Source organism: Diabrotica virgifera, chromosome 7 (assembly GCF_917563875.1).
Source record: "Diabrotica virgifera virgifera chromosome 7, PGI_DIABVI_V3a".
Taxonomy (NCBI): domain Eukaryota; kingdom Metazoa; phylum Arthropoda; class Insecta; order Coleoptera; family Chrysomelidae; genus Diabrotica; species Diabrotica virgifera.
This window is the reverse complement of record NC_065449.1, coordinates 251,177,719-251,203,605: the sequence shown is the minus strand read 5'-3', so window position 1 is coordinate 251,203,605 and position 25,887 is coordinate 251,177,719. Positions and strand designations below refer to the sequence as shown.

At 33.0% G+C, this 25,887-nt stretch overlaps 2 protein-coding genes across 2 annotated transcripts in view; one reads left to right on the top strand and one right to left on the bottom strand.

Annotated features, from left to right (window-relative positions):
* LOC126888405 (neurobeachin) overlaps positions 1-25,887 on the bottom strand; it is a 2,163,879-nt gene that overhangs the window by 1,265,726 nt on the left and 872,266 nt on the right. The window lies entirely within an intron of this gene.
* Positions 1,726-23,743, top strand: LOC126888412 (myrosinase 1-like). The gene is made up of 8 exons (XM_050656660.1): positions 1,726-1,840; positions 6,617-6,897; positions 11,015-11,407; positions 14,474-14,568; positions 18,111-18,407; positions 21,758-21,898; positions 22,891-22,994; positions 23,451-23,743. The coding sequence occupies exons 1-8, from the start codon at positions 1,791-1,793 to the stop codon at positions 23,578-23,580; spliced, it is 1,491 nt and encodes a 496-aa protein (XP_050512617.1). The 5' UTR covers positions 1,726-1,790; the 3' UTR covers positions 23,581-23,743.

Sequence of the window (25,887 nt, the reverse complement as noted above, 5' to 3'; positions counted from 1 at the left end):
CCAGTAAGTGTATCTAAGAAAGTTGGGCAGAATTAACAAGAATGGATCATTGCGTGGAAGAAATAGAACGACAGAAAAGAACGCACCGTTCAATTTGCAATCTTCACACATAGCCAGGCAGCGCTTAAGACACTCAATTCTGTGGAGGTCAATTCTAAGCTAGTATGGGATTGTTTAGGTGCCCTAGATAAACTGGACCCCTTTTTGCTGTTATGCAACAAGGAACCAACTAACATTTTTTCGAAAATGGAGTTATTGTTTCGTACAGACTGTAAATAATACGATTCACGATCTGCAATAACGAACCAAATGTTCCGTTACCTCATAGCCATCTACTGGACGATAGAAGCATATTGCAGAATAATAAATTCGGTTGTACAGGGCCCGGATTCCGTGCACTGTATATCTACACCTCGCTTTCTGTCGATGTCAATTTTCGTAAAAATATTTGAATTTTTAGCTTGAATTGAATTATTTTCTAGTTTTGCTAGGTTATACTCTAATTGATGCTGAAGTGACACTTAGTAAAACAAGAAATATTTGAATTAAAACTAAAAATTCAAATATATTGACATTGATAGAAAGCGATCGGCGCGATGTCAATATATTTTAATTTTTAGTTTTAATTCAAATATTTTCTTGTTTTACTAAGTGTCACTTCAACATCAATTAGAGTATAACCTAGTAAAACTAGAAAATAATTCAATTAAAGCTAAAAATTCAAATATTTTTACGAAAATTGACATCGATAGAAAGCGACGTGTAGATATCTACAGTGCACGGAATCCAGGCCCTGGTTTTCAATGGCAAACCAAGTAACTTTGGTTCTTTGCTGCAGAACAAAGACCAAAAAAGACACCTGTAATAAATGTCTTTATGCCTTTAAAATAGAAATAAAGATTATTAAAGACAATGAAAAATAGAATGTTGTTACAAAACAGGAATTTCATTTGGAACAAGGTGAATCACGAAGAAAACAAATGAAACTTGATTTAGTCAAAGCAATAGAAGACGAAAAACGCTTCCTTTTGCGTACATAATTGCGAAATATACGCAGGTGAGCAAGAAATCAACTTTTCATTTATAGCTCGTAGAAAGGCAGGCCGTGAAGCTCAAGAAGTGGGGTCTTATTGAAAAAAAAGTAGGAGCAACGACACAATAAGTTGGTTTAAAACCAAAGAAATTAAATCATGTAAAGGTAAGCATTATTTTTTAAGACGACGCGACGTACCGAGACAATGACGAGTATAAAGTAAAAAGAGGTAAACATAAAAAGGGAACAGGAAGAGAACCTTCAACTGGGTCACAGTTTGTCACGTATTTAGAACTATTGCGGCTTAAAGGAAAGTCAGTTTCCCAAGCAAAAATTCGGAAACTGACAAACTATACAAATTATCTTTATTTAATTCAGGACACCACGATTTGTATACAAATTGTATAGCAGATAATACTGTAATCGAGGATATAAATGGATTAAACAGAAATACAGATTTCGAACCAGACGTGGATCGTTAATGTAACATTGAACAGCAACCTCACTAAATAAATCTATCTACCCTGTAATAAGTTTCAAAAAAGCACAAAAAGAGGCACAATTTTTTTAACCATACAAAGTGTTAAATAGACGCTAAGTGTTATCGAAAACACCACCGTATTTTTTTTTCAAGTATTTACATTTCTATAACAATTTTTTTTCAAGTATTTTTTTAATCTTTGATAAGATTAAGGTATTGTCTGCTTCATTAGCTATATAATTAAAGGCTTTTGAATTAATTGTTAATTTAGCAACAATGTTTCGGCATAGAGTTTGGGTGTTGTGTGTTCTTGTGATATCTGCAACGTAAGTTACTTTGTTGAATATATTTTTACATACTTAACACGTAGACTTATAGCATCATCATCAACAGCTATTCCATCCGTCATCGGATATCAGCATCCCTTAGGTGTGTCCATTCATATCTGTTTGCTGTTTTTTGCATCCATTCGTGGCCAGCCATTCGCTTGATGTCATCAGCCCATCTTGTTTGAGGTCTGCCTCTACTTCTTTTGTTTACCCTTGGTAGTCATTCGAGAATTCGCTTCATCCAACGGTTTTTTTGTGAATTTGATGGCCTTGGCCAAGCCAATTAGCCAGACATTTTGTTATTTTAAAAACAAACAAATTTGGTTTTTCAATCAGAGGAATTTTTTCTGTATTTCTAACTCTAAATACATAACAAACTAACATATTACAATTATTATCTAAATAATACACTGTTTTGGTTGTAAACATATTTTTTTAATTTTTATTTTTTTGTATTTTTTTATATTTCTAATTTTTTTTTATTATTTTTTTATTATTATTTTTTATTATTTAACATCCAACGGTTGCCTTCCATTCTTCCGATGTGTCCTGCTCAGTTCCATTTTAACATGGCAATCTTCTGGATAACATCTGTTACTTTTGATCGCTTTCTTATCTCTTCATTGGACTTGCGATCACTGAGGTTAATGTTGAGCATTCTCCGTTCCATAGCTCTCTTGGTCACTTAAAGTTTGTTGACTACGCTGTTGTTAAGAGCCCAAGTTTCAGTTCCAATATATCCGAACTGGCAAAACATACTGATCGAAGGTTTTGCCTTTAAAGTACTGGGTAAGTTTGATTTAAATACTGTTGGTAATCGATCAAAGGCTGGCCTTGCTAAGGAACATCTTCTATTTAAATCATCCTTTAGGTTAAGATTTGAAAGTTCGATTTTTTGTCCTAAGTATATTATATACGACTCAACTTTTTCTATATTATTATTTTCCAGAGTTATATTCTCAGATATATCTAGCGATTCGTTGGTAAGATATTTAGTTTTGGCTAGATTTATTTTTAATCCTATCTATCCTTATACACACGATATCACTTAAAATTTGCCACACATTATGCTGCAATTACATTTGTCTTCTTCTTTATGAGGCCTCTACTGATCGGAATTTAACGACCGTCAACTGAAATTATTCTTCTCTATCTTTTGCTAATCGTCTATACCCCAGGCTGCGGGTAAAAGATAGGTCGATTTCAGGATATAATTCAGGAATTTTTGAAACCTATCAGGTGTTGTAAAGGACGATGCCAGAAATAACTTCTACTAAAATGTAACCAAAAATATTGTGCGCTTTTTTTTATTGCGATTTTCATTTGTTAAATTTGCAATTTTTAATGATTTTTAATTTTGCAGCTTAGGATAATGATTTTAGAGAAAAACTTTTTAATACAAAGTTGTAGTAAATTAAAAAACCTACAATTTGAGGTATGGTATGTTTAATTTTGTTAATTGGTTATTACAAAACAGCCTGCGAAATGTCCAAAATGGCCGTTTTTTACAATTGCATTATTTATTGTACAAATATTTTTTTTATTTTTTAAAGCTTTAAAATGAAGATCTTTCAATTCCAAACATAAAAAAAATTGTAAAGCCAGATTAACGAATTTGTTGCTTAGATATTATAAATTGTTTATCCCAAGAGGTCAAATGTCGAAGGCTATAACTTTTTGAAAAAAAAAAATCGTTAAAGAGTTGGTTAAACATCTAATCTCCTTCTAAAGAGTTATATTTTCATATTCTAATGTAAATAAATGCGTAAAACATTTTTAAACCTCTAATTTTTGGGTTTGAAAATAAGGGGGCAAATTTCGTAATAAACATTTAGAGCTGAAGCGGCCCTGTACATCCTATGATTTTCTAACTTCGGATTATTGTTGCTGAAGATGAAACAAAGATTTATAAAAAAAAAATAAAAAATTTCTACGAACAACTGAAGCCGAGATAATTTTTGGGTTTGAAAATAAGGGGGCAATTTCGTTATAAACATTTAGAGCTGAAGCGGCCCTGTACATCCTATGAGTTTCTAACTTACAGATTATTGTTGCTGCAGACAGAACGAAGATTTATAAAAAAATAAAAATTTTCTACAACCCACTGAAGCCGAGATAATTGTTTTTTTTTTTCTTAAATCGTAGTGCCTTTATTTATAACAATTAAGAAATTATTTTACAGTCATTGACTAAAGAAAGACATATTACATTAAAATAAAAATTATGATAAAATATAATTACATTTAATAATTAAAAATTATTTTTAAAATCGGTGCTTTTGCGATCGGCCGAATTTTGCAAATCGCCCGGCTCGCTTCAAATCCGCACGCTCGGAAAATTTTTACGTAACTTGTATTAAATTTTGTCAGAAAACAATTTAATAACATTACCATTATAATGTACAGTCTATTTACCACTGTATTTGTTTTTCTTGATAATCTTTTTATATGTGAAATTTCATTTCGGAAGAAATAATATTACTAAAATGATACATATATATGAAATATATAACTATATTTTTAATTTTTTCATTGTTATATAAATATAACAATAATAATGTTACTTCTTACTATAATATACAATATAAAACTTTTTCTTCTTGTAGTGACTATTCGTTTTGGATTTCACATATAAAATTTATCAAGAAAAACAAATACAGTGGTAAATAGGCTGTATATTATAATGGTAATATTATTAAATTGTTTTCTGTCAAAATTTAATACAAGTTACGTAAAAATTTTCCGAGCGATTTGCAAAATTCGGCCGCTCGCAAAAGCACCGATTTTAAAAATAATTTTTAATAATTAAATGTAATTATATTTTATAATAATTTTTATTTTAAGATAATATAGTCTTTATTTAGTCAATGACTGTAAAATAATTTCTTAATTGTTATAAATAAAGGCACTACGATTTAAGAAAAAAAAAAACAATTATCTCGGCTTCAGTTGGTTGTAGAAAATTTTTATTTTTTTATAAATCTTCGTTTCGTCTTCAGCAACAATAATCTGTAAGATAGAAACTCATAGGATGTACAGGGCCGCTTCAGCTCTAAATGTTTATATCGAAATTTGCCCCCTTATTTTCAAACCCAAAAATTATCTCGGCTCCAGTTGGTCGTAGAAATTTTTTATTTTCTTATAAATCTTTTTTTCATCTTCAGCAACAATAATCTGTAAGTTAAAAACTCATGGGATGTACAGGGCCGCTTCAGCTCTAAATGTTTATAACGAAATTTGTCCCCTTATTTTCAAACCCAAAAATTAGAGGTTTAAAAATGTTTTACGCATTTATTTACATCAGAATATAAAAATATAACTCTTTAGAAGGAGATTGGATGTTTCACCAACTCTCTACGATTTTTTTTCAAAAAGTTATAGCCGTCGACATTTGACCTCTTGGGATAAACAATTTATAATTTTTGAGCAAGAAATTTGTTAATCTGGTTTTACAATTTTTTTTATGTTTGGAATTGAAAGATCTTCATTTTAAAGCTTTAAAAAATAAAAAAAAAATTATTTGTACAATAAATAATGCAATTGTAAAAAACGGCCATTTTGGACCTTTCGCAGGCTGTTTTGCTATAACCAATTAACAAAATTAAACATACCATACCTCAAATTGTAGGTTTAGTAATTTACTACAACTTTGTATTAAAAAGTTTTTCTCTAAAATCAATATCCTAAGTTGCAAAATTAAAAATCAATAAAAATTGCAAATTTAACAAATTAAAATCGCAATAAAAAAAAGCACACAATATTTTTGGTTACAATTTAGTAGAAGTTATTCCTGGCATCGTCCTTTACAACACCTGATAGGTTTCAAAAATTCCTGAATTATATCACGTTTTTTCACCCACAGCCTGGGGTACTAATTGTGTTAGCTTCCCTAATATCGAGACATTGGTGTAAGTTTGACAGCATTTTACATTTCGACAGATTGTGTGTGAGGCTTCAACTCTAACCAGAAGGATAGATGCTTCCACTCTAGAGTGGTTCAAAATAAATCAAAATAAAATAAATAAAATTTTTCTTTTTCCCAATCATTTTTTCACTTTCTTGTGATGAAAACAATAGACCCTAAATGTTTCAGCCCTTAAAAAAATTTTAGACGCCACTCAACACTTTTTTCGACTTTTGGAGTGCTGTTATTTTTTCGCCATTTTTTTTCTCTTTGACTATCGTCGAACTAAGTGACAAAAATCTTTAAAAGTGTCTAGAAAGACCTATATTTTTTCGGGAACCTCTTTATACCAATTGTTTGCTAATTTTAAAGCTTTTTTTTACTTTTTTAGGCCAGTATAAGGGAGTGAAAAAATATCTCTCGTGGTGAAATTGCTCTTCGACAAGCATTCAATGTAAAAAACATTATATTAAATAGGATCTCAACCCCGTATTAATTGAGTCCCGTGATGACACTAATTTATGTGATAATTTTTGAAGAAAAAAATTGTTAAGCGACCTCTAAATATTTTTTTAAGGGTTGAAACTTTCAAGATCTAATTTTTCCATCACAAGAAAGTGAAAAAATGATTAAACAAAAATAAGTAAACACTCTATTGCACTCGCAGCATAACCAAAACTTTTAATGTGTTTTTGTGTGCTGTTTTTTTAATGATCCCTCTTTAGTAGTGGTACTTTATGGTTTTTGACCATAGCTTTGGAGATGGCTTTTTAAGCCCAAAGCGCTCAGCTAGGACTTAAAAGCTTTACACACTTCCAAAGTACTTTTCTTTTTAATTCATTCATTTCACAATATTATTATTTTTTTCAGATGCGGAGAGGAACTGAACAATAAAACGTTTCCAGGATATTTTATATTCGGTACAGCTACAGCATCCTACCAAGTCGAAGGTGCATGGAACGAGGATGGCAAAGGACAAAACATTTGGGATAATTTTACGCACGAGGATCCATCACGAATTTTTGGTAACGCTAACGGCGATGTAGCCTGCGACTCTTATCACAAATACAAGGAAGATGTGGCTCTATTAAAGGATTTGGGAGTTGATCATTATCGTTTTTCTATTTCGTGGTCCAGAGTCTTACCTACAGGTACATTATAGTTTTTACTCTACTTCACCCATAAATTATACTACCTTTAACCCTTAACCGCCGACATGCGATATGCCATACCTTACCGAAAATATATTTTCAGCTACGTTGACAGAGTTTTCTGGCGGTATCATGTACCGCATGTTAATGTTTATGTTTTTATAGTTAAAAGCAGTCCATTCAGTTTTCTTTCAATATTAGAATGGCAGCAAGTTCATCTGGTTATTCTATTTTCAAGTACTTTCAACATTGTTTTACTGTTTTTTAATTAACAATACCCGTCTTTTTTGTAATTCGATTTATTAAGATTTTTTAAGAACATCCACCCTTTCTTTAATATTATGCACGCGTTAATAATTTTCTTGAAAAAATAAAGTTTATTTTGTTTGGGGCAGTACTCTATTTTACAGCAGTATGAAGAATAATTCCGTAGTTGATGTAAAAAACAAATACAGTGATATAAGATAAACTCAAAAGATAAGTAGAACATAATAAACATCATACAAGTGTACGCTCCTACAGCAGACAAAGACGAAGAGGAAATACAACAATTCTATAATAACTTAGAAGAGGTGATGAGAACAACAAAGAGACAACACATTAACATAGTAATGGGCGATCTGAACGCCAAGGTAGGTTAGGGTAAAGTTGGAGAAAATGTAGGTGAATACGGCTTAGGTAATAGAAATGAAAGGGGTGATCGTTTAATTCAGTTTTGTCAAAGTGAAGATTTAATAATAACTAATACATTCTTTAACCCGGCACCTGCCACGTGGGGTGCTACCAGCACCCCATAACACATTTTCATCAAATATTTGGTATTTCAAGTTTGTTAACCGTGCTGTGCGTCATAGTAGCTTTCTATAATATTATATAGCATAGATTTGTTTGCGTTTGAAGTGGTTATTTAGTGTCATTCTGAACTTGTAGCACTAAATTCGAATCGGAGTGTCATCGTCTGGCAGTTTAGGTTTAAAATTTTTTTTTGTGTTTGTGATAAACCGGTCAGATTTACATTTTTTATTGTAATAACTGATTTAAATTATTAATATAGTCTCAGTACTCCATAAATTTTAATTTTTTTAGATATTTTACTTTACTTCATTTATTATAGGTTTATACTTGCTAATTTGCTTTTAACACCTTTTTAATTTCATTTTTGAACTTTTATAATATATTAGTAGCTAATAAGAGTAATAAGTTAATAAAACATGTTTTTTTATATACTTGTGAAACTCGATACCTTATTTTGTTTATAAACAAGTAGATCACAGAAAATTTTTAAGGGGTGCCGTGAGCACCCCACGTGGCAGTTGACGCCTTGCAAAGCCACGTGGCAGGTGCCGGGTTAAATTACCTCCAAGGCGACTGTATACGTGGACGTCACCTCAACACACACAAGAAAAAGTAATCAGAAACCAAATAGATTACATAATGGTGACAAAAAGATACTGTAATGCCGTGAAATCTACTAAAACTTACCCTGGAACTGATATCGGTTCGGATCATAATCCAGTAGTATCTGTGTTAGAAGCTAGACCAAAGAAAATGAGATAAACCATCATCCCAGCGTTAGACTTAAGCCAGCTTAAAAGTGAACACCGACGACAAACAGTGCGAGAAGAAATCAACACCAGCCTCAGTGTAGCAGAAAACCAAATCCGCAGAACAGACTTAATTTATAGTGAATTTAATTATTATATAAAATAAATAAGATACAATTTGAGTGTATTTTGAAAGCAATAATTTACTAATAGTAACTTTACAAAGGTTTATACGAGTATACGGCCTCACCTTTAATGGGACTACCTACTACCTAATGATAAACGGACTGTTCCATTTGTTAAGAAATGAAAATTGTTATTGTAGTCGGTTCGCTAAACTCAGACACAACTGGCTAGTGATTTTAGTAGGTAATTTTTTTGTTTTTGTCAATTTTGCCGAAATTGGCGAAATTACTAATTATTTAGTAATGATTAACTATTTAGTAATTATCTTTTTGTCGAATTGGCAAAATTACTGACTAAAATCACTAGCCAGTTGTGTCTGAGTTTAGCGAACCGAATATATTAAATGTTGTTTGGAATAAAAAATTATGGTCTTATACATATGTGCAATTACATCTTTCTAATGGAAAAAAATATTTTTCTCAAATTATGGATACCAACAACATTTTCATTTATTACTCTTTTATTTTTAATTTGACGAAGAAAAGTTATTCTTCATAAAAAGCTCTTCATGGTCCAAGATTTATGATGCAACCATCATATATCAAATTTTATTAATTTTATACGAGCTATATAAAAAATTTCGAATTGTGTTAAAATTAGCCATGTGGTAATAAATTTATTATTTTCATAAATTTGACATATTTAGCGTGTCCGACGCGTCATATCGCCCAATATTTTTGTCCGACCAAATTTTCGCTGTTTATATGATAAAAACCATTGATTAAAATAAAATAACCAATGTGGTTATAACTTTTTTTCTTGCATAAAATTGACAACTTCGTGACAGCTTGACAGACAAACGCCCCACTACCATAATGCGCCAAGCTCGAAATTTGTCCGACTCCACCCAAATAACAAGTACATACAAAAAGTTTCGACGGTGTGGTCATAAATAATAATTTTATATATGCATTTAATATAATTAAATATTGTATATAGTTGGACTCGTACTGAAGTAAGGAATACAATAATATAGGATATACTGTAACGGTCACGTTACGAAATTAGCTCTTTAATTATTATTATAATTATTTTCCCTCGGTCTCTCATTTAAATTCTCTAATTTCTCGTAAAGGACTTCTGACGTGACGTCACACTTCGGTGATGGAACGTACTATGTACGCCACCTATCGAGCAATAATTATTTCGTGTTCTGAGAGAATTTGACGTTCACCTTGGCGGAGAAACGTCTCTCGTTCGTCACTTGGTTTGTGGCTGCTAAGTGGGTTGGTTTGGTACTTGGTACTGGTACCATGAAATGGCGAATGAGTTCCATACACCTTATTTTATAACATCAATCCAGTTTTTTTTAAGTAAAAAGTTACCAGCAAGGGTTGTCTGGAGTTAGGGAGACATGTGTGTGACAACTCCTGTTGGAGCCTAATAGGAATCATTCGGTGAGATTTATTTTTTCTGTAATAATTTTTTTAATTAGCCATTGTCATGTGTTTTTTGTTGTGGAATATTTAAAATATTAGTCCCATTGTTAAACTTTCTTAGTCAATCTATTAAAGGAAGGGTGTAGATGATTTCGATCTTTATATTATCTTTATATCGATCTTTATATTAATGGGGTTTTTGGTTTTACATAACCAAACATTTTTGGAAGTCCTCAAATTAATATTGGAAATAATTACCATTTCTCTGTAGGTTTTAAATTTATTGAACATCCAATATTTTATAAATTCAATATATTTTTACAGATATTTCCTCAAATTTCAATGTCATTTATTCATGTCTTCACACTTAAAATAGTTCAAGGTTACCTGAGATTGGTTTTTTGTTCCATTTTTAATGGCCGGTTTTTCTATACTATTGCTTCTAAAAAGTATTTCTTCTTCCCTTTACTTTTTGCTCATGTTTAAAATGGGAAATAAAACTGGGAATGTTTTTAGCCATTTGGAAGAAACCCTAACATGAAACCGTAGCCCTTTGACCACCTAGGGAAACCACTGCAGCCACGGCCAAGTCACCATTGGGAGTATGTCTATTTGGGAGCAAGCTATGGGAGCGTTCCAGCTCAATTTTCGTCTTGGCACCTGGGCCTACAGGAGTCATGGGGTATTTTTAATGAAATTTAATTGAATGAATCGAAAATCGTAATTAATTTTAAATGGTCCGTAGCATAACTGCTACAATACAGAGTGTTATATTTAAAAAAGCAAAGTGACTAATGCTATAAGAAAAATGGTAAACCTGACAACAGTGCAAGCATACAATTTAAAATGTTCGGACCATCCATAATTTGGCGTTTCCAAAATTTTTTCCACACTGTTGACTATTTATTACTAAGTTCATTTTTACATGCCTGATTTTTGGCTTTTTCTGTTACTACATAACATAACAAAACGTGCAAAGATAATAACTGTATACCTTTTTATTTCTAGGATACAGTAATGAAGTAAATGAAGCCGGTGTTAATTATTACAAAAACCTGATAAAAGAATTAAATGACAACGACATATTTCCCCTAGTCACCATGTTCCACTGGGATACCCCACAACCTTTAGAAGATATAGGTGGCTGGACCAATGACACTATCATCGATAGATTCGTGGACTATGCTCAGTTCCTCTTTGAAACTTTTGGTGACGATGTTCAGATGTGGCTGACTTTTAACGAACCAAAACAAACCTGCAATGGAGGATATGGAAACGGAATTCTTGCACCCGGTATCCAATCGCCTGGCGTAGGGGAATACTTGTGTACCCATAACGTGATCAAAGCTCATGCTGCAGTATGGCATTTGTATGACGAAAAATACAGACGGCGTCAAAACGGTAACGTATTTTTAATAATTCTTTGTTGTTTTTGGGAGTGAAATGGGACTGAAATTTAATATGCGCGAATTCATCAAAAACCTTGTTCCTCCGCGCAGACGCATTATACCTTTGCTCTGATCGGGTGTTCAAATGTGATTAGTGTTTGTGATTAAGACTTGGTCATTTTTTAAAGACTCGTAGAAAAAATATTGTTCCTAACTCTTGCAGAAAGTCTCTTTTCCGCACTCGACTGCTTGCCGAACTCCCGCTTCGCGTCGTTCGGCAAACTGCAGTCGCGTGCGGAAAAGTATGACTTTCTGCACTTGTTAGGAAAATAACTATGGTACCAACCTAAACTTTGATATAAAATTTGTTTCAACATGTACGAATTTACATTTTGATTTATATGTAGTGTAATCTTATTTTACTAGACTATAACACAGCCCAACAAAAAAAATTTTTTGTCTTGCTGCCGAAAAAAAAATCAACTGATTTTAGTTAATTCATCTGTGCCGATTCCAAAAATGCAAACCTTTTCTTCGTATCAGCTCTAGCTTTCGAGATATAACATACTTATCAACTACTTAAATATTCTTACATTTCTGTATATTCCACCACTATAATTGCAATATGTTTATAAACAAACTTAACAAATTCTAAGACAAATGGACAAATGAACAAAAGGGCCTATTTTGGTGTTCATTTAGGAGATCAAGATGAATCCTGAGCTCCACATGTAGTGTGTAAAACTTGTCTTGAAAACTTGCGACAGTGAACGAAAGGACAACGGAAATGTTTAAATTTGGTTTTCCAATGGTATGGAGGGAACCAAAAAATCATTTTGACGATTGCTATTTTTGTCTTGTGAATATAAAGGGCATTAATCGTAACAATCGACATACGTGGACATATCCTAACCTGGTCAGCAATAAGACCAATTCCACATCAGCTTGAGCAGATACCCATTCCAATATTTAGCAGTCTACCTATGTTACCAGAGGATAATGCCCAAACGTTATCTGACGAACTGCAGACTAATAGATTTGAGAAAGCCGACAGTGATTTTGAAGGGGATTCAACACGTCCTGAACGTTTTACTCAGGAAGACCTAAGCGATCTTATCAAAAATTTGAACCATAAAAAGGATTCTTCCGAGTTTTTTACCTCCAGACTAAAAGAAAATAATGTTCTTCACCCAGACACCAAAATTACATACTACCGTAATGGAGATAAAAGATCTTTTGCCTTTTTTTCTCAGCAAGATCATATGGTTTTTTATAACAATATTAAAGGACTGTTAGAAAAAATGGGTGTATCGGAGTATACACCAGATCATTGGCGTCTTTTTATCGACAGTTCCAAACGAAGTTTAAAGTGTGTCCTTCTACATAATGGCAACAAATATGAAAGTATACCAATTGGGCATTAGAGTGGAATAAATGCTCAACAATTTTAACAAACACGGTTGTCATAATATGAGTATTAAAATTCATTAACTCCACAGCCACTTAGACCGTTTCCCAGAAAATCTTCACCAAGATATCAAACCGATGGAAGCGGGGTATCAGGGAGATGGGCTATCACATGATGGCAGATTATTGCGGGTATCTTCAAAGGGACCGTCCTTATAAAGCCTTTGCAAGAAAATCATATAAAAGGAAGTTTTTAGGTGAGGCCGAATAACACATTTTTGTTGCGACGCTGCCAGTTCGGTTAGATGAAAAGTTAAGTTTTTTTTGGCAGATATGTGTGATGATTTTTGTAAGTACATTATTGTACAATAAATATCTTACTTTTTATTCGTATTTGGTTTATATCATGGGTAGCAGCAGTACATATATGTAGGTAGTGCTGCGTAAAATTACCCTATATGTTAGAAATGTAATCTGTTGTCGTATTTTCTGAAAACGATCTGATGGAGCAAATCTGGTGGCATTTTTGGATTCAGCAGACCCAAATTACCTAGAAACAGTAAAAAAATTTCCGGCAGCAAACTGTGTGTTTACCAGTGTAATATATATCGTTCTGAAGCTATTTCCTTGTGGCATTTTTATAGTCAACTATTTATAATGGGAAATAAGCCACAATTTTATCAAAAAAAGATTTTATTTAACGTTTCGAATCCCAAATCGGGTTTCGTTGTCAAAATACAAAATACTACTAAAATAAACAAAAATGTTGTTGCTAAGTAAAAAATTCTTTAAATAAAATCTTTTTTTGATAAAATTGTGGCTTATTTCCCATTATAAATAGTTGATTATAATATGTATCATTTTCTTCGTCTACGTCTACATCTACTGTTACCTAGTGTTTGGAATATATTTGTTTGAAGTGTTCTTTCCATGTTTCCATCATTTCGTGTTATGCTTTAATAATATATGTCTTTGTTTATCTTCGATTTGTTTACTACTTTTTAGAGTTTTCCCTGTAAAACAACTTGGGCAGCTGTTTCTGACATTTCTAGCATATCATTATTTACGTAATTCCTTTATATTTTCTGGTTTGCTTTTTAACTGCTTTATCTTTTTGGTTGTATTTTCTTTCTAGTCCTTTTTCTTCTTCGGTTGCTTTCTTCTGTAACATGTCTTCTTGATTACTTCTTTTTCCCTTAATTGTTTGATTTTTATTATTTTTTTTTTATTTAGCTAATGCCTCGACAACTAATGGCCATTGGCATGGTAGGTACGGTGAATTTTTGCAGTTAGGTACCTAGTGTCATGTGTCGTGTGTGTGTTGAGTAAGTGTCTTGTTACTTTGCAAAGTCGACGTCATTGTCTTTGAAAAGAGACGTTAATTGTATCCAAACGTCTGCGGTCCCTCCGATGAGTATCGATCTCACAAGGACAGAAACCACTTTCATCAATTAATTTATAATAGACGAAAAATCTCTGGCCCTGGTGAGATTCGAACTCACGACCATTCAGACCTTTCGATCCAAAGGTAGGCGCTCTTACCACTGAGCCACAGAGGGGGTTTGATTATTTTTAGAGCTTGTGGTTATGATGATTTTTTGTGGTGCAACTTTTGATATCACTTTTTAAAACGTCAAGTTGAAAATTATCTAAAATTCTTCATAATTTTTAGGTCACCTTGGAATAACTCTTGACTGTTTTTTTGGTGAGCCAGATAGTGACAGTCAGGAAGATAAAGATGCTGCCGAAAGAATGTTGCAATTTAATGTAAGTAAAAATTAATTTATTAGTAATTACATGATCAATAAAACTTAATCATTTGATAAAAAACAAAAAACTGAATCATCATCATTGGCCCTGATTTGTTGAATCTGGGCTTCCTTCAGATATCTCCATCTTCTTCTGTTCTGCGCCTCTGCTATACAACTGGTCATATTTTTTTTGTCCATAAAACATCGCGTTGGCAGTCTTTTCCGGCTTCGCTTGTCTGCCAGAGGTCTCTAAGAAAGCAACGTTTTATTCACCTCTCGTTCTTTTTTCATTCTTGCAACATGTCACGCCCATTTGCTGTAATACGTTCAATAATATCTTAAACTCCGGTTCGTCTACGAACTTCTTCGTATCCTAGTCTATTTCTTAAGCCTAATCCAATTTGGTAGGTCCATCAAAACAAACAGGCTGCAAGCAATGGCTAGGCCACTTAAAGATAATAAACGAGATAGAGCCATCGCAACACATTTATAACTGACGGAGTGAGGAAAGAGGTAGGTTCAAAGCACGATTTAAAGACCAAGTGGAAGAGGACTTACGAGTGTTAAGAGTACGAAATTTGAAAACCAAGGAAAAAGGAAGGGAAGGAAGGGAAGGAATGGAAGCTGATCCTAGAACAGTTTAAAACCCGCTATGGGTTGTAGAGACAATGATGATGATGATGATGTAAAGAAATATCACCTACGTATCCTCTTTTATGTGTCTTACTTCCACCAGTTCTTTCATTTAGTTTCATTGTTGTCTCATGAAGCGCCATACTTGTTTCTTTTGTTCATACACTCAACGAAAAAGGTACGTAATATCAATAAAAATGTCAATTCAGACAACAAACGCAATACTTAAAATTTGTCTAATTCTTGGTTTTATTGGAACAACAAAGCGATGTTCATCAATTCATTATTTTCGTTAGTTGAGCCAATGTATTACGTTTATTGAATGGATGAACATTCATTATGTATACCATAATATCACTTTATTGATATTACGAACTCTGTTCATTGAGTCAACGAACACTATTTATTGAAACAACAACGTCGTTAATTGACTGACGAAGACTATTCGTTGTGTCAATAACAGTGTTATTTCTCCTAACGTATTTCGTTTATGTCTACAATTATTTCCGTTTATTCTTACAATTCATTCCGTTCATTCCCACAATAACTACGGTTATTCTTATAAGCAATTCTATTCATTCTTACAATCAGTTTCTTTCATTCCTTCTATGAACGTATTTTACATTAATAATTACTGAATGCATTAGCCCAATGTATGATATTGATTAATAATAATTTTTTAAATCCCCCTTTTTTGTCATAAACCTAATGGCCTTTACACTGTGTGATTTCTCATAATATGAGAAATCATATTATGATTTCACTTATACAGTGCGCTGGAATAAGTGTTCCACTCCCCCCCCCCCTTATTAACTTATTTATTTTTAGCACATAAGCAAAAGGCTCGGACAGGTCGATTTTTAAAATAATCAAAGTATATTATAACATCAATGTTTCGAACTTTACACGATCCCTCTTCAGGTGACAGGCATAACTTTGATTTTCTTAAATAGGAAAGTACATCATGTGACAGCTCATTTAAAAGCGTTTGAAATAGTGATTCCAAAAATGTATAACACTTTAATCCATTTTAAGAGCGCAGGTGCAAAAGTTCGATCGAATTCTTTTTAAACGCATTCATTTTTTTTTTGGAATCCTGAGAAAACTAATAAATATTTTTGAAAAATTTAAACGCAGAATAAAATATTACATTATTACCGAGGGCTGAAAGTCTCTTAGAACAAACAGAAAGTTTCTTTTAAATGGTATATTTCAAATTAAAAATCATACTAAATTTTCTCTTTTTCACCCCTGTGACTTATTAAAATAATCATTATAGAAGTTCTCAGGGACTTCAGACCCTCGATAATACTGTAATATTTTATTTTGCGTTTAAATTTTCAAAAATACTTATTAGTTTTCTCAGGATTCGAAAAAAATTTAAAAAGAATTCGACCGAAATTTTACGATAATAGACACACGAAAACTTCGTTCTATTACGGACTACACTTGGAAACGAAATGAAATTATTATTCGGCACTTCGGCAGAGGTAACAGCATTGTTTATCAAAGAATTATTTTTTAAACAATGGTAACACAGAGAAGCTAGGGGTATCATGATAAGGAAAAGCCGTTACATTTCAAATGGTCAAGCAAAACATTTATTGTCTCAACAACTACATTTATTATCACCATGAACGCATTGATTGTGGTTATTAAACGCAGTAGTAGATTAATGCATTCGTTGTCACAAAAATCAGTTTACATCTATACAATAATCATATATTACTCTATATTAACAACATTTGTACATTGTTTTAACGAAATATGTACGTTGTCACGATAAAACAAGGTAATTGCTTGTCATCTACGAAATCAAGAAAGTGAGTTGCTGCCAGAATTAACATTATTTATTAAATATACGAAACTAAGTTATTGGATGAATAAATTGAGTGTTATTGATTAATGTACAGTTGAGTCCGCGAATCTTTACCCGTGCGTCATCATTTAAAGCATACGAAATAAGTCGATGATAAGTCGGAAATTGAAATTTACTAAACGCAACAGCAAGTCACTTACTGTCACTTGCTGTTGCGTTTAGTAAATTTCAATTTCCGACTTATCATAAGGCTTATTTCGTATGCTTTAAATGATGACGCACGGGTAAAGATTCGCGGACTCAACTGTACTCTAGTTATTTTCACAATTATTATTCAATCATTGTGACAATAACCAAATACATTCGTGAATGTCTAAAAGTTCGTTGAAACAAAAAATTAAATTGTTGTTACAACGAAATACTATTCAATAATCACTGTTAATCAATATTACGAACTAAATTTTTTGAGTGTAAAAATTCATATCTAGTACTTTTTGTGAAGGTCTGTTAAATCGTCCATACTAACAACTTCTTATTCTTCTTCCTGCTTCATTAATAGGCTCGCACCTGTTCTATCTTCGGATGCCCCCTCATCAGATATCCAGGTTGCCACTCCATCTCTTCCTTGGCCTTCCTATACTCCTTCGGCCGTTTGGTGATCTGTTTCGTGCTATCCTTTACCAGTCTTCCTGGTCCCATTCTGCTTATATGGCTAAACCATTCTTTTTTTTCTTTTCAGTGCCCACTCATTTATGTTCTCTATATTACAGCTTTGCATCAGGTCTGTGCTACGTTGTCTGTCCCATAATGATTTTCCTGTGATATCTCGGACTAGTTTCATTTCACACGTTTCCATCAGTCTTTTTGTCCTTGTGGTGTCAGCTCTTGTTTCCGCAGTGTAAGTCATAATTGGCCTAAGTAGTGTCCTATAAATCTTGGCCTTTGTTTCTGTCCGTAGATGTGTGTTGCGCCAGATAGTGTGTTTAAGACATGTTGCTATTCTGTTGGCTTTGTTTATTTGTTGGGCAACTTCCGATTCTGTATCTCCATAACTGTGGATTAGTATTCCCAGGTAGCTGATACTAATAACAATCTAATTATTACAGTACGGTTGGTACGCCAATGCAATTGTGAATGGCAATTACCCAAAAGTAATGAGAAATGTGATAGCCAGAAGAAGTGCTGCGCAAGGCTTATCAAAATCTCGTCTACCAGACTTTACTTCAAAAGAAATTCAATTCATTAAAGGTTCCTTTGATTTTCTTGGTTTGAATTACTACACAGTAAATATGGTCAAAGCAAGAGGAAGCGAAGTTCCTGTGGTTTCCAGCTGGGAAAAAGATATGGAAGTAGATATCTACCTGAAAGAGGAATGGCCCAAATCGTCTTCCTCTTGGTTAAGGGTAAGTTTTTCTTTCGTTTTTAAGTTGTATCTTCCAATATTTTAGATGGCTGTATAATGCCTGGTTGCACCAACAGATCTTACGAAACATACGCGTTGCACCATTGAGTCTTAGATCAATTTTCTGCTTTTCACAATGGATTGCCACGTGGATTGCTTAGATAGGAATCGAAAATTATATTGCAACGTATGTGAGACTTAAAGCGGGCCTATCTACAAACTGAGCTGGGCTAAGCTGGAGCTTAAGATTAGTTGATGCAACCAGGCATTATAGTATGATAGAATTGATTCTAAAAATGACATAACCCAGACATCCAAAGTGAAAGTTATCCTCCAACACCAAATTGTTCTATATGGTCCATATAATGTTCAAAAAAAAGTCACACCTTTTTGAGCGTCGGGTTTGGGGTGGAGAGAGGGGGGAGAAGTCGGTAAATTCGTAGTCTTTTACGTTTTTCGTCAATACTTCTAAAACTATGAGGTTTAGCATGAAGAACCTTCTATAAAAAAATGTTCTACATTAAATTTTAAATAAAAAATGCCCTATACATAATCCATCTAAAAAGAACGGTTCCAAAGTTACGGAGGTAGTATAGTATAATTGGTCCAAAAAAAGGCCTAACCCAGACATCCAAAGTAAAAGTTTTCCTCCAACACCAAATTGTTCTATATGGTCAACATATTGTTCAGTAAAAAGTTACACCATTTTGAGCTTCCGGTTTGGGGGAGAGATATGAGAGAAGTCGGGAAATTAGTAGTTTCTTTACGTTCTTCATCAATATTTCTAAAACCATGTTTAAGCGTAAACAATGTTCTATACAAAAGCGTTCTACATATAATTTAAAACAAAAATGGTCCTATCCATAATTCTTATAAAGTCAATGGTTCCAGAGTTACGGAGGGTGAAATGTGGAGGTTTTCGATACTTTTTATATTTTCTGGGCAATTGATTATGATTTTGGGTAGCGAGGTTGACGTTTCTTCAAGGGCTTATCACTAACATACCATCGGCTACTGAAATAGCAAATCCTGTTAAAAAAAATTTCTTTCAATCAGTAAAAATATTATAAGTTGTCCAAAAAATATAAAAAGTATCGAAAACCACCACTTTTCACCCTCCGTAACTCTGGAATCGTTGATTTTATAACAATTATGTATAGGATCTTTTTTGTTTTAAATTTTATGTAGAACATTTTTGTATAGAACATTGTTTACGCTAAGGCATATTTTTAGAAATATTGACGAAAAACATAAAAAACTACTAATTTACCGATTTCTTTCCCATCTCCCCCACAAACCGGACGCTCAAAATGGTGTAACTTTTTACTGAACAATATGTTGACCATATAGAACAATTTGGTGTTGGAGGATAACTTTCACTTTGGATGTCTGGGTTTGGGTCTAGTTATACCATACTATTAGTGTCTCTTACCTTGGATATCAGTTAAATTGTAATGCAGAGAGTCACGGTGAAATTAGATCCAGAATTCAGCAGACCAGAGCCGCTTTTAGAAGGACGTCCAAGGTGTTATGTAACAGAGACCTATAATTTGCATTGCTTTATGGTATCGAAGCTTGGACTGTGAATAAAAGTTATCTAAATCGCTTTGAGGTTTTCAAACTATAGTGCTATGGAATCATTTTAAAAGTTTCTTGGGTGGAAAGATGTGAAACTCCACAATTTACTAAAATGTTTTAGCAAGACTACTGAGATTATAAAAAGCATCAAGAAGAGGAAACTGGAGTATTTCGGATATATAATGAGAGATCCCAAATAAAGGTTGCTACAAAATAGTAAGCAAGGAAAATAGCAGACAAACGCAGTCCAAGACAAAGAAACACTTCGTAGTTGAAGAACTTTCGAGATTGGTATGATATTGACACAAGTATGCTAATTAGTATTGGGACCGTGCAAGTTCGGAAAAGCGACACCTATTTCTACGCTCTGTACTTTTATTCGCACTTTTAATTATATTGGCCAATTATATTAGTCCTGGTTACTGGATAATTGTCAAGGCCATAGTCAAAAAAAAATAATAAGAAGAAAAAATAAGATTTAGGTTGTGTTATTCAAACGTAAACAATTGTATGTAGTAAATAAAATTAGTTATTAAAATGCAGTACTGCAAGCAAAATACAATTAAATACATTGTTACCTAGGGCAAATTAAATTATATTTTAAACATCAAGGCTTAAGGTAGCTTTTTATACTTATGTTTCCTTAACGGACTACTTGAAATGGGCTTTGACCCACATATTTTTGTAAAATAGCATTTTGGTGGCTAACATGTACATTGCACGTAAGCACTGATGATGACTGGTAAACCAGTCGAAAACTAGTTATGTGAATTGATGTGGCCCTTTTGAGGGTTTTTTTAAATATACCTTTTATACAGCATTTATTGTTTTTGTATCACATGGTATACAGCCAACTACAGGAAAACTTTTTTCCTTGTGGACAATTAATTAAATTTACCTTTACATAATAATTGAATATCATATCAATATTGTGAAGCAATATATAATTTTTCTTCTTAAATGACAATAGGTATGAAATGTACGTCAATTTGACAATTTCAGTTGACAATATGAATTATTTAAGAAAGTTGCAATATTTCTCCGCTATTCGCGCACGATCGTTTCGCGTATCCCTTCCAAGTACTTGCACACCGCGAATACCAGTACTTACATATGGAGCACAGACATGGACCTTTATAAAGAAAAATGAGGAAAAGATGCCCAAGACTCAAAGGGCAATGGATTCAAAGGACTCAAAGGCAGATGCTGGGTATCAAGTTAAGTGATGGAAAGAAAAACACATGAATCAGAAATACAACCAAAGTGAAAGGCGTAAACAAACATGCAGCTACTATCAAATTGAAATTTGCAGGACACAATCGCAGAAAGAGACAGAAGATGAAATAAAGCTATAACTCACTGGAGACCTTGGGACTACAAAAGAGGAAGGGGCAGACCACAAACGAGATGGTCGGATGACCTAAAAAGATACGCAGGGACCAGGTGGACAGGATTAGCACTGAACCGAGAAGAGCGAAAAAGTAAGGGGGAGGCCTACGTTCAACTTTGGACAAATGAAGGGCAATAGATAGATATATGCTATTTAGAGTCGCAGTGAATAAAATTAAGATAGCTATGATGATAACCAAAACTCTGAAAGGGCACGGAACATGAAGAAGTACAAGTGTCGGGATCTAAATGGTTGACGAAAAATTATTGACAAGGATATACGAGACAGTACCTTTGGGGAAGATTTGTGTGAAAATAGAGAGAATCTTTAATTTTAGATTTCAGTATTTTATAATATTTATTTCAATATTTCAAATATTTTAGATTGTGCCATGGGGTATGAGGAAAATGCTGAATTGGATGAAAAAAACATACGGAGATGATACGGAAATATTTATTACTGAAAATGGTGTATCAGATGACGGTTCTTCCTTGGACGATCAAATCAGAATCGATTATTATCAGGTAAGAGTATTATTTGCAAGATTTTATTTTATATATCTTGTTTATGTGAGTTTTTCCCTTCATTTTATCTTCTAATCACTTGTCTCTGCATCTTTCCATGACAGTGAGTTATTGAAATCTGGAGATCCTTTGCATCGGTTCCAAAACAGTCCATTTAAAGCCATATTTTTCATTTGTTTCTAACAAATTTAATCACCATCATGATCATCTTCATCATCATCATCATCATCATCATCATCATCATCATCATCATCATCATCATCATCATCATAATCATGCGAGATCTGCTTCTCCTGTCCATGCGAGGTCTGCATTCTAACAGTCTTTTTGTCCACCTGTCATCCTGCAGTCTCGCTATATGTCCGGCGAAACTCCATTTTAATCTGGTAATTATTTTTATGATATCTTGCACACCTGTTCTTTATCTTATTTCTAAATTTCTCACTCGATCCGCAGGTCTTATTCCTAGAATGGATTTTTCCATTTTCCACTGTGCTATTATGACCTTTGACACCCTTGCTTTGGTTAATGTTAGTGTTTCAGCTCCGTACGTAATGTCTGGAAGAACACATTGATTGTCATCAGCATTCTCTTTGCCTTATTCCTATGCGGGGTCGGCTTTCCTAATTGCATTTCTCCACACAATTCTATCCTTGGAGATCTATATTAATCCCCTTTACCAACATGTCCTGCCTAATCGTCTCCCCCCACGTCTTCTTTGGTCTTCCTCTCCTACTCCTTCCAGTAACCTGCACTTCAGCTACTCTTCGTATTGGATGATTAACGTCTCGACGTTGAACATGACCAAACCATCTCAACACATTGATTGTATACGTTGCTTTTAAGGCTTACAGAAATTTCACTGCTGAATATGTCTTTCAATCTGCCATATGTTGCCCATTCTAGTCCAATCCTTCTATCTATCTCTTGGGTCTGACTGTCTCTAGAAATTTTGATGCCGAACAAATTTAATAGGTTATAATAATTTTCAGCAACACATAAGTGGTGTTAGAGATGCTCTAGACGATGGTGTTAACGTTATTGGATACACAGCTTGGAGTTTGATGGATAACTTCGAATGGATCAGAGGATATTCGTAAGTATACCATAGTTAAATACAATTAACCCTAATAAGGGTAGAGAAATACATTTTTCCCATAATCATAAAAAACCAATTTTTTACCCCTACACTACCAATTTATTTTATATCATGTAACAAGAGAATCTGAAATCTTTCTCGCAGCCTGGTCTACACTGTATATATATTTCTATCCCTGGGATGAGGAAATATCTTTAAAAGTTTGGAAACAAAAAGAACTCGTACAGGGCCAAATCTGGATAATACGGTGGATGGGCACCATCGGCACCTTTAGAATCAGTACACTATAGATTTCTCTTGCGATATTGGCGCCATCGGGCGAAGATGCCAAGTACTTATCGGACACCCACGTATATCACACCAATATGTTATTAGGTATTCTATGGTATTCTTAATGCAAAATCGAAGATAATTATTGATTTAAAGTGAAATAATTGTGGTATTTCTTTTTAGTGAGTGTTTTGGACTTTACCAAGTAAACTTTACTGACGCAGATAGACCGAGGACGCCAAAGAGGTCAGTAGAATTCCTCAAGAAAGTTATGACCACAAGGTGCGTTACAGATGTTTGTGAAGACTATTAATAAGTAGAAAGAAATTGTTTGTAAATATGAATGTTGGATTTCTGTTATTCAGATTCAATTTTTTCAGATTAACAACTAATTTTTTGTTACTTCTTGTACCTTTCAAAACGGCCTCTGATCTGGAGGGCGAATTGTCAAAATAAATTATTTGAAATTTTTTAAATTGTGTTTAAATATTAAAAGTACAGTATTGCCCAAAATAAACAGTACTGAAACTGAAACACACATGTCTCTTTGTGCGCGCTGTCATATTCAAATTAACTAGTATAGACCTCTCAAGTAATCTTTAAACAATTAATTATTAAGGCCTAATTGTTAAAAATGGTGTTAAGTACAGAGGAGAAAGTGTTTCTTATAGAGCATTATTTTCGCTCATACGAAATCGGCCGATTTAATAGTGCAAGTGTGCGATACGTGTGTGATCAATTCACAAAAAGGTTTAATAAACGTTCTCCAAGTAATGCTGTAATTTTCAACAACCTTCAAAATTACAGCATTGCTTGGAGAACGTTTATTAAACTGTTGTGTGAATTGATCACACAAGTAATCGCAGACTTGCACTTTTAAATCGGCCGATTCCGTATGAGCGAAAATAATGCTCCACAAGAAACATTTTCTCCTCTGTATTTAACACCATTTTTAACAATTAGGCCTTAATAAGTAATCGTTTAAAGATTACTCGACAGGTCTATACTAATTAATTTGAATATGACAGCACGCACAAAGAGACATCTGTGTTTCAGTTTCAGTACTGTTTATTTTGGGCAATACTGTATCTACTACTATTATGTAATTATGTATCATTGTTTTCTTTACAAGGTTAATTAGAACAAGCAACTGGACTTACCAAGTTCAAAAGAAAAAATGAAAGAGCCCTTAAAAAAATTACAAAACATTAGCTTTGCGAACTCTAAATACCAGCTTGAGATAAAAGGACCCATAAAAAAAGAATGTGTGTGTACTTTGTACGCACGTAAGAAGTTATACTTCTATTATATGATTTAAACGAAATTAATATACTTTTTATTTATATTTTGTTTAAATATTAAACTAATTTATACTTACTACTTCTCAAACATTTTTATTAGAACAGTGCCAAAAATTAAAATAATAAAAAAACAAAACACAAACACATTAAACAAGCCACAAATGATGTCTGAACATTAATTGTCGAAATTTTTTTTAACTAAATACGTATTTTCTGAAAATACAATTATATAATAAATATACTTACAATCATAAAATGTATTAAAAAAAACAAAAAAGAAAGTTTCTATTGGGACTCGAACCAGCGCTGATAAGAGCGGTTGGTATTGGAATTCATTCGCTTTCTCCGCTTAGCCACGGACACTATGTGTCATTATTTACGAAGATCGACTAACTAAACGGATTAAACTTGTGATATTTTGATATTTTGAAAATTGATCAAATTACTTTAATTTTGAATTGAAATGATTTAGAATTGAAAAAATACAACAAAACATAGAGTAAAAAAACAATATATTAGGTGAATATTGATAGAAATTTTGATGGCAATCAAATTATATAAATAAAAGTATTACATACTATGTATTTTGGCAGATCAAATAGGTAGGTTTATATATACCCATGATACATTAACAATTATTACGTACCTGTTGCTTTTAAAAACTATTTAAAAGTCACTACAATATTATAAACTTTTTTGTTTCTGTCCTCACAACAATAAAACTAATATATTATACATTTGTTTACCTTTACCTTTACCTCCAAACCACAGCTGCCATATCCGATAATTTTTGACATTTGAACATCCAATCAGAACAAAGTTATAATGCGCATGCGCCGGGCTGATAGGTTTTAACATATAAAAAAATCACCCTCTATCGCCGGTAAAGAAGTATAACTTCAAAAAACTGAAAAACTAATAATATTTTGGGATCTGTATGTAAAATTAACTGTGATCAAACTACACGGTGTGTCATTAATAATTGGAAATATTTAACTGTAGATTTCTAGACTCAAAATATTAAAGTTTAACCCAAATCACCTAGCCCGAAAATGCTTCCTAAGGGAGCTAGAGCTCTTTGAAACTAGCGTCTTGTAATGTAATTAGTTTTTTTCTAATTCCTCCAGAACGCTTCTATTTAGAAAAACGAAAACTGGTACGGTCATATGAGTCCGTATTGAGTCGGTTAATTTGTAGCATTACTTTTGCATCTTTAATTTTTAAGCATTTTTGTCACTAGATTCTTAAATTATCAGGTATTCTAATACTAAACGTTACTATTGCTTTAAGTCGGTAAAATACACCGTTTTTTTTTAATT

What these genes read in the sequence shown, in the direction of transcription:
- LOC126888412 (XM_050656660.1), top strand. Translation starts at nt 1,791, where the DNA reads ATGTTTCGGCATAGAGTTTGGGTGTTGTGTGTTCTTGTGATATCTGCA. An exon ending in GTCCAGAGTCTTACCTACAG is followed by an intron (nt 6,898 to 11,014) that starts GTACATTATAGT and finishes TTTTATTTCTAG; the next exon opens with GATACAGTAATGAAGTAAAT. An exon ending in TCAGAATCGATTATTATCAG is followed by an intron (nt 21,899 to 22,890) that starts GTAAGAGTATTA and finishes AATAATTTTCAG; the next exon opens with CAACACATAAGTGGTGTTAG.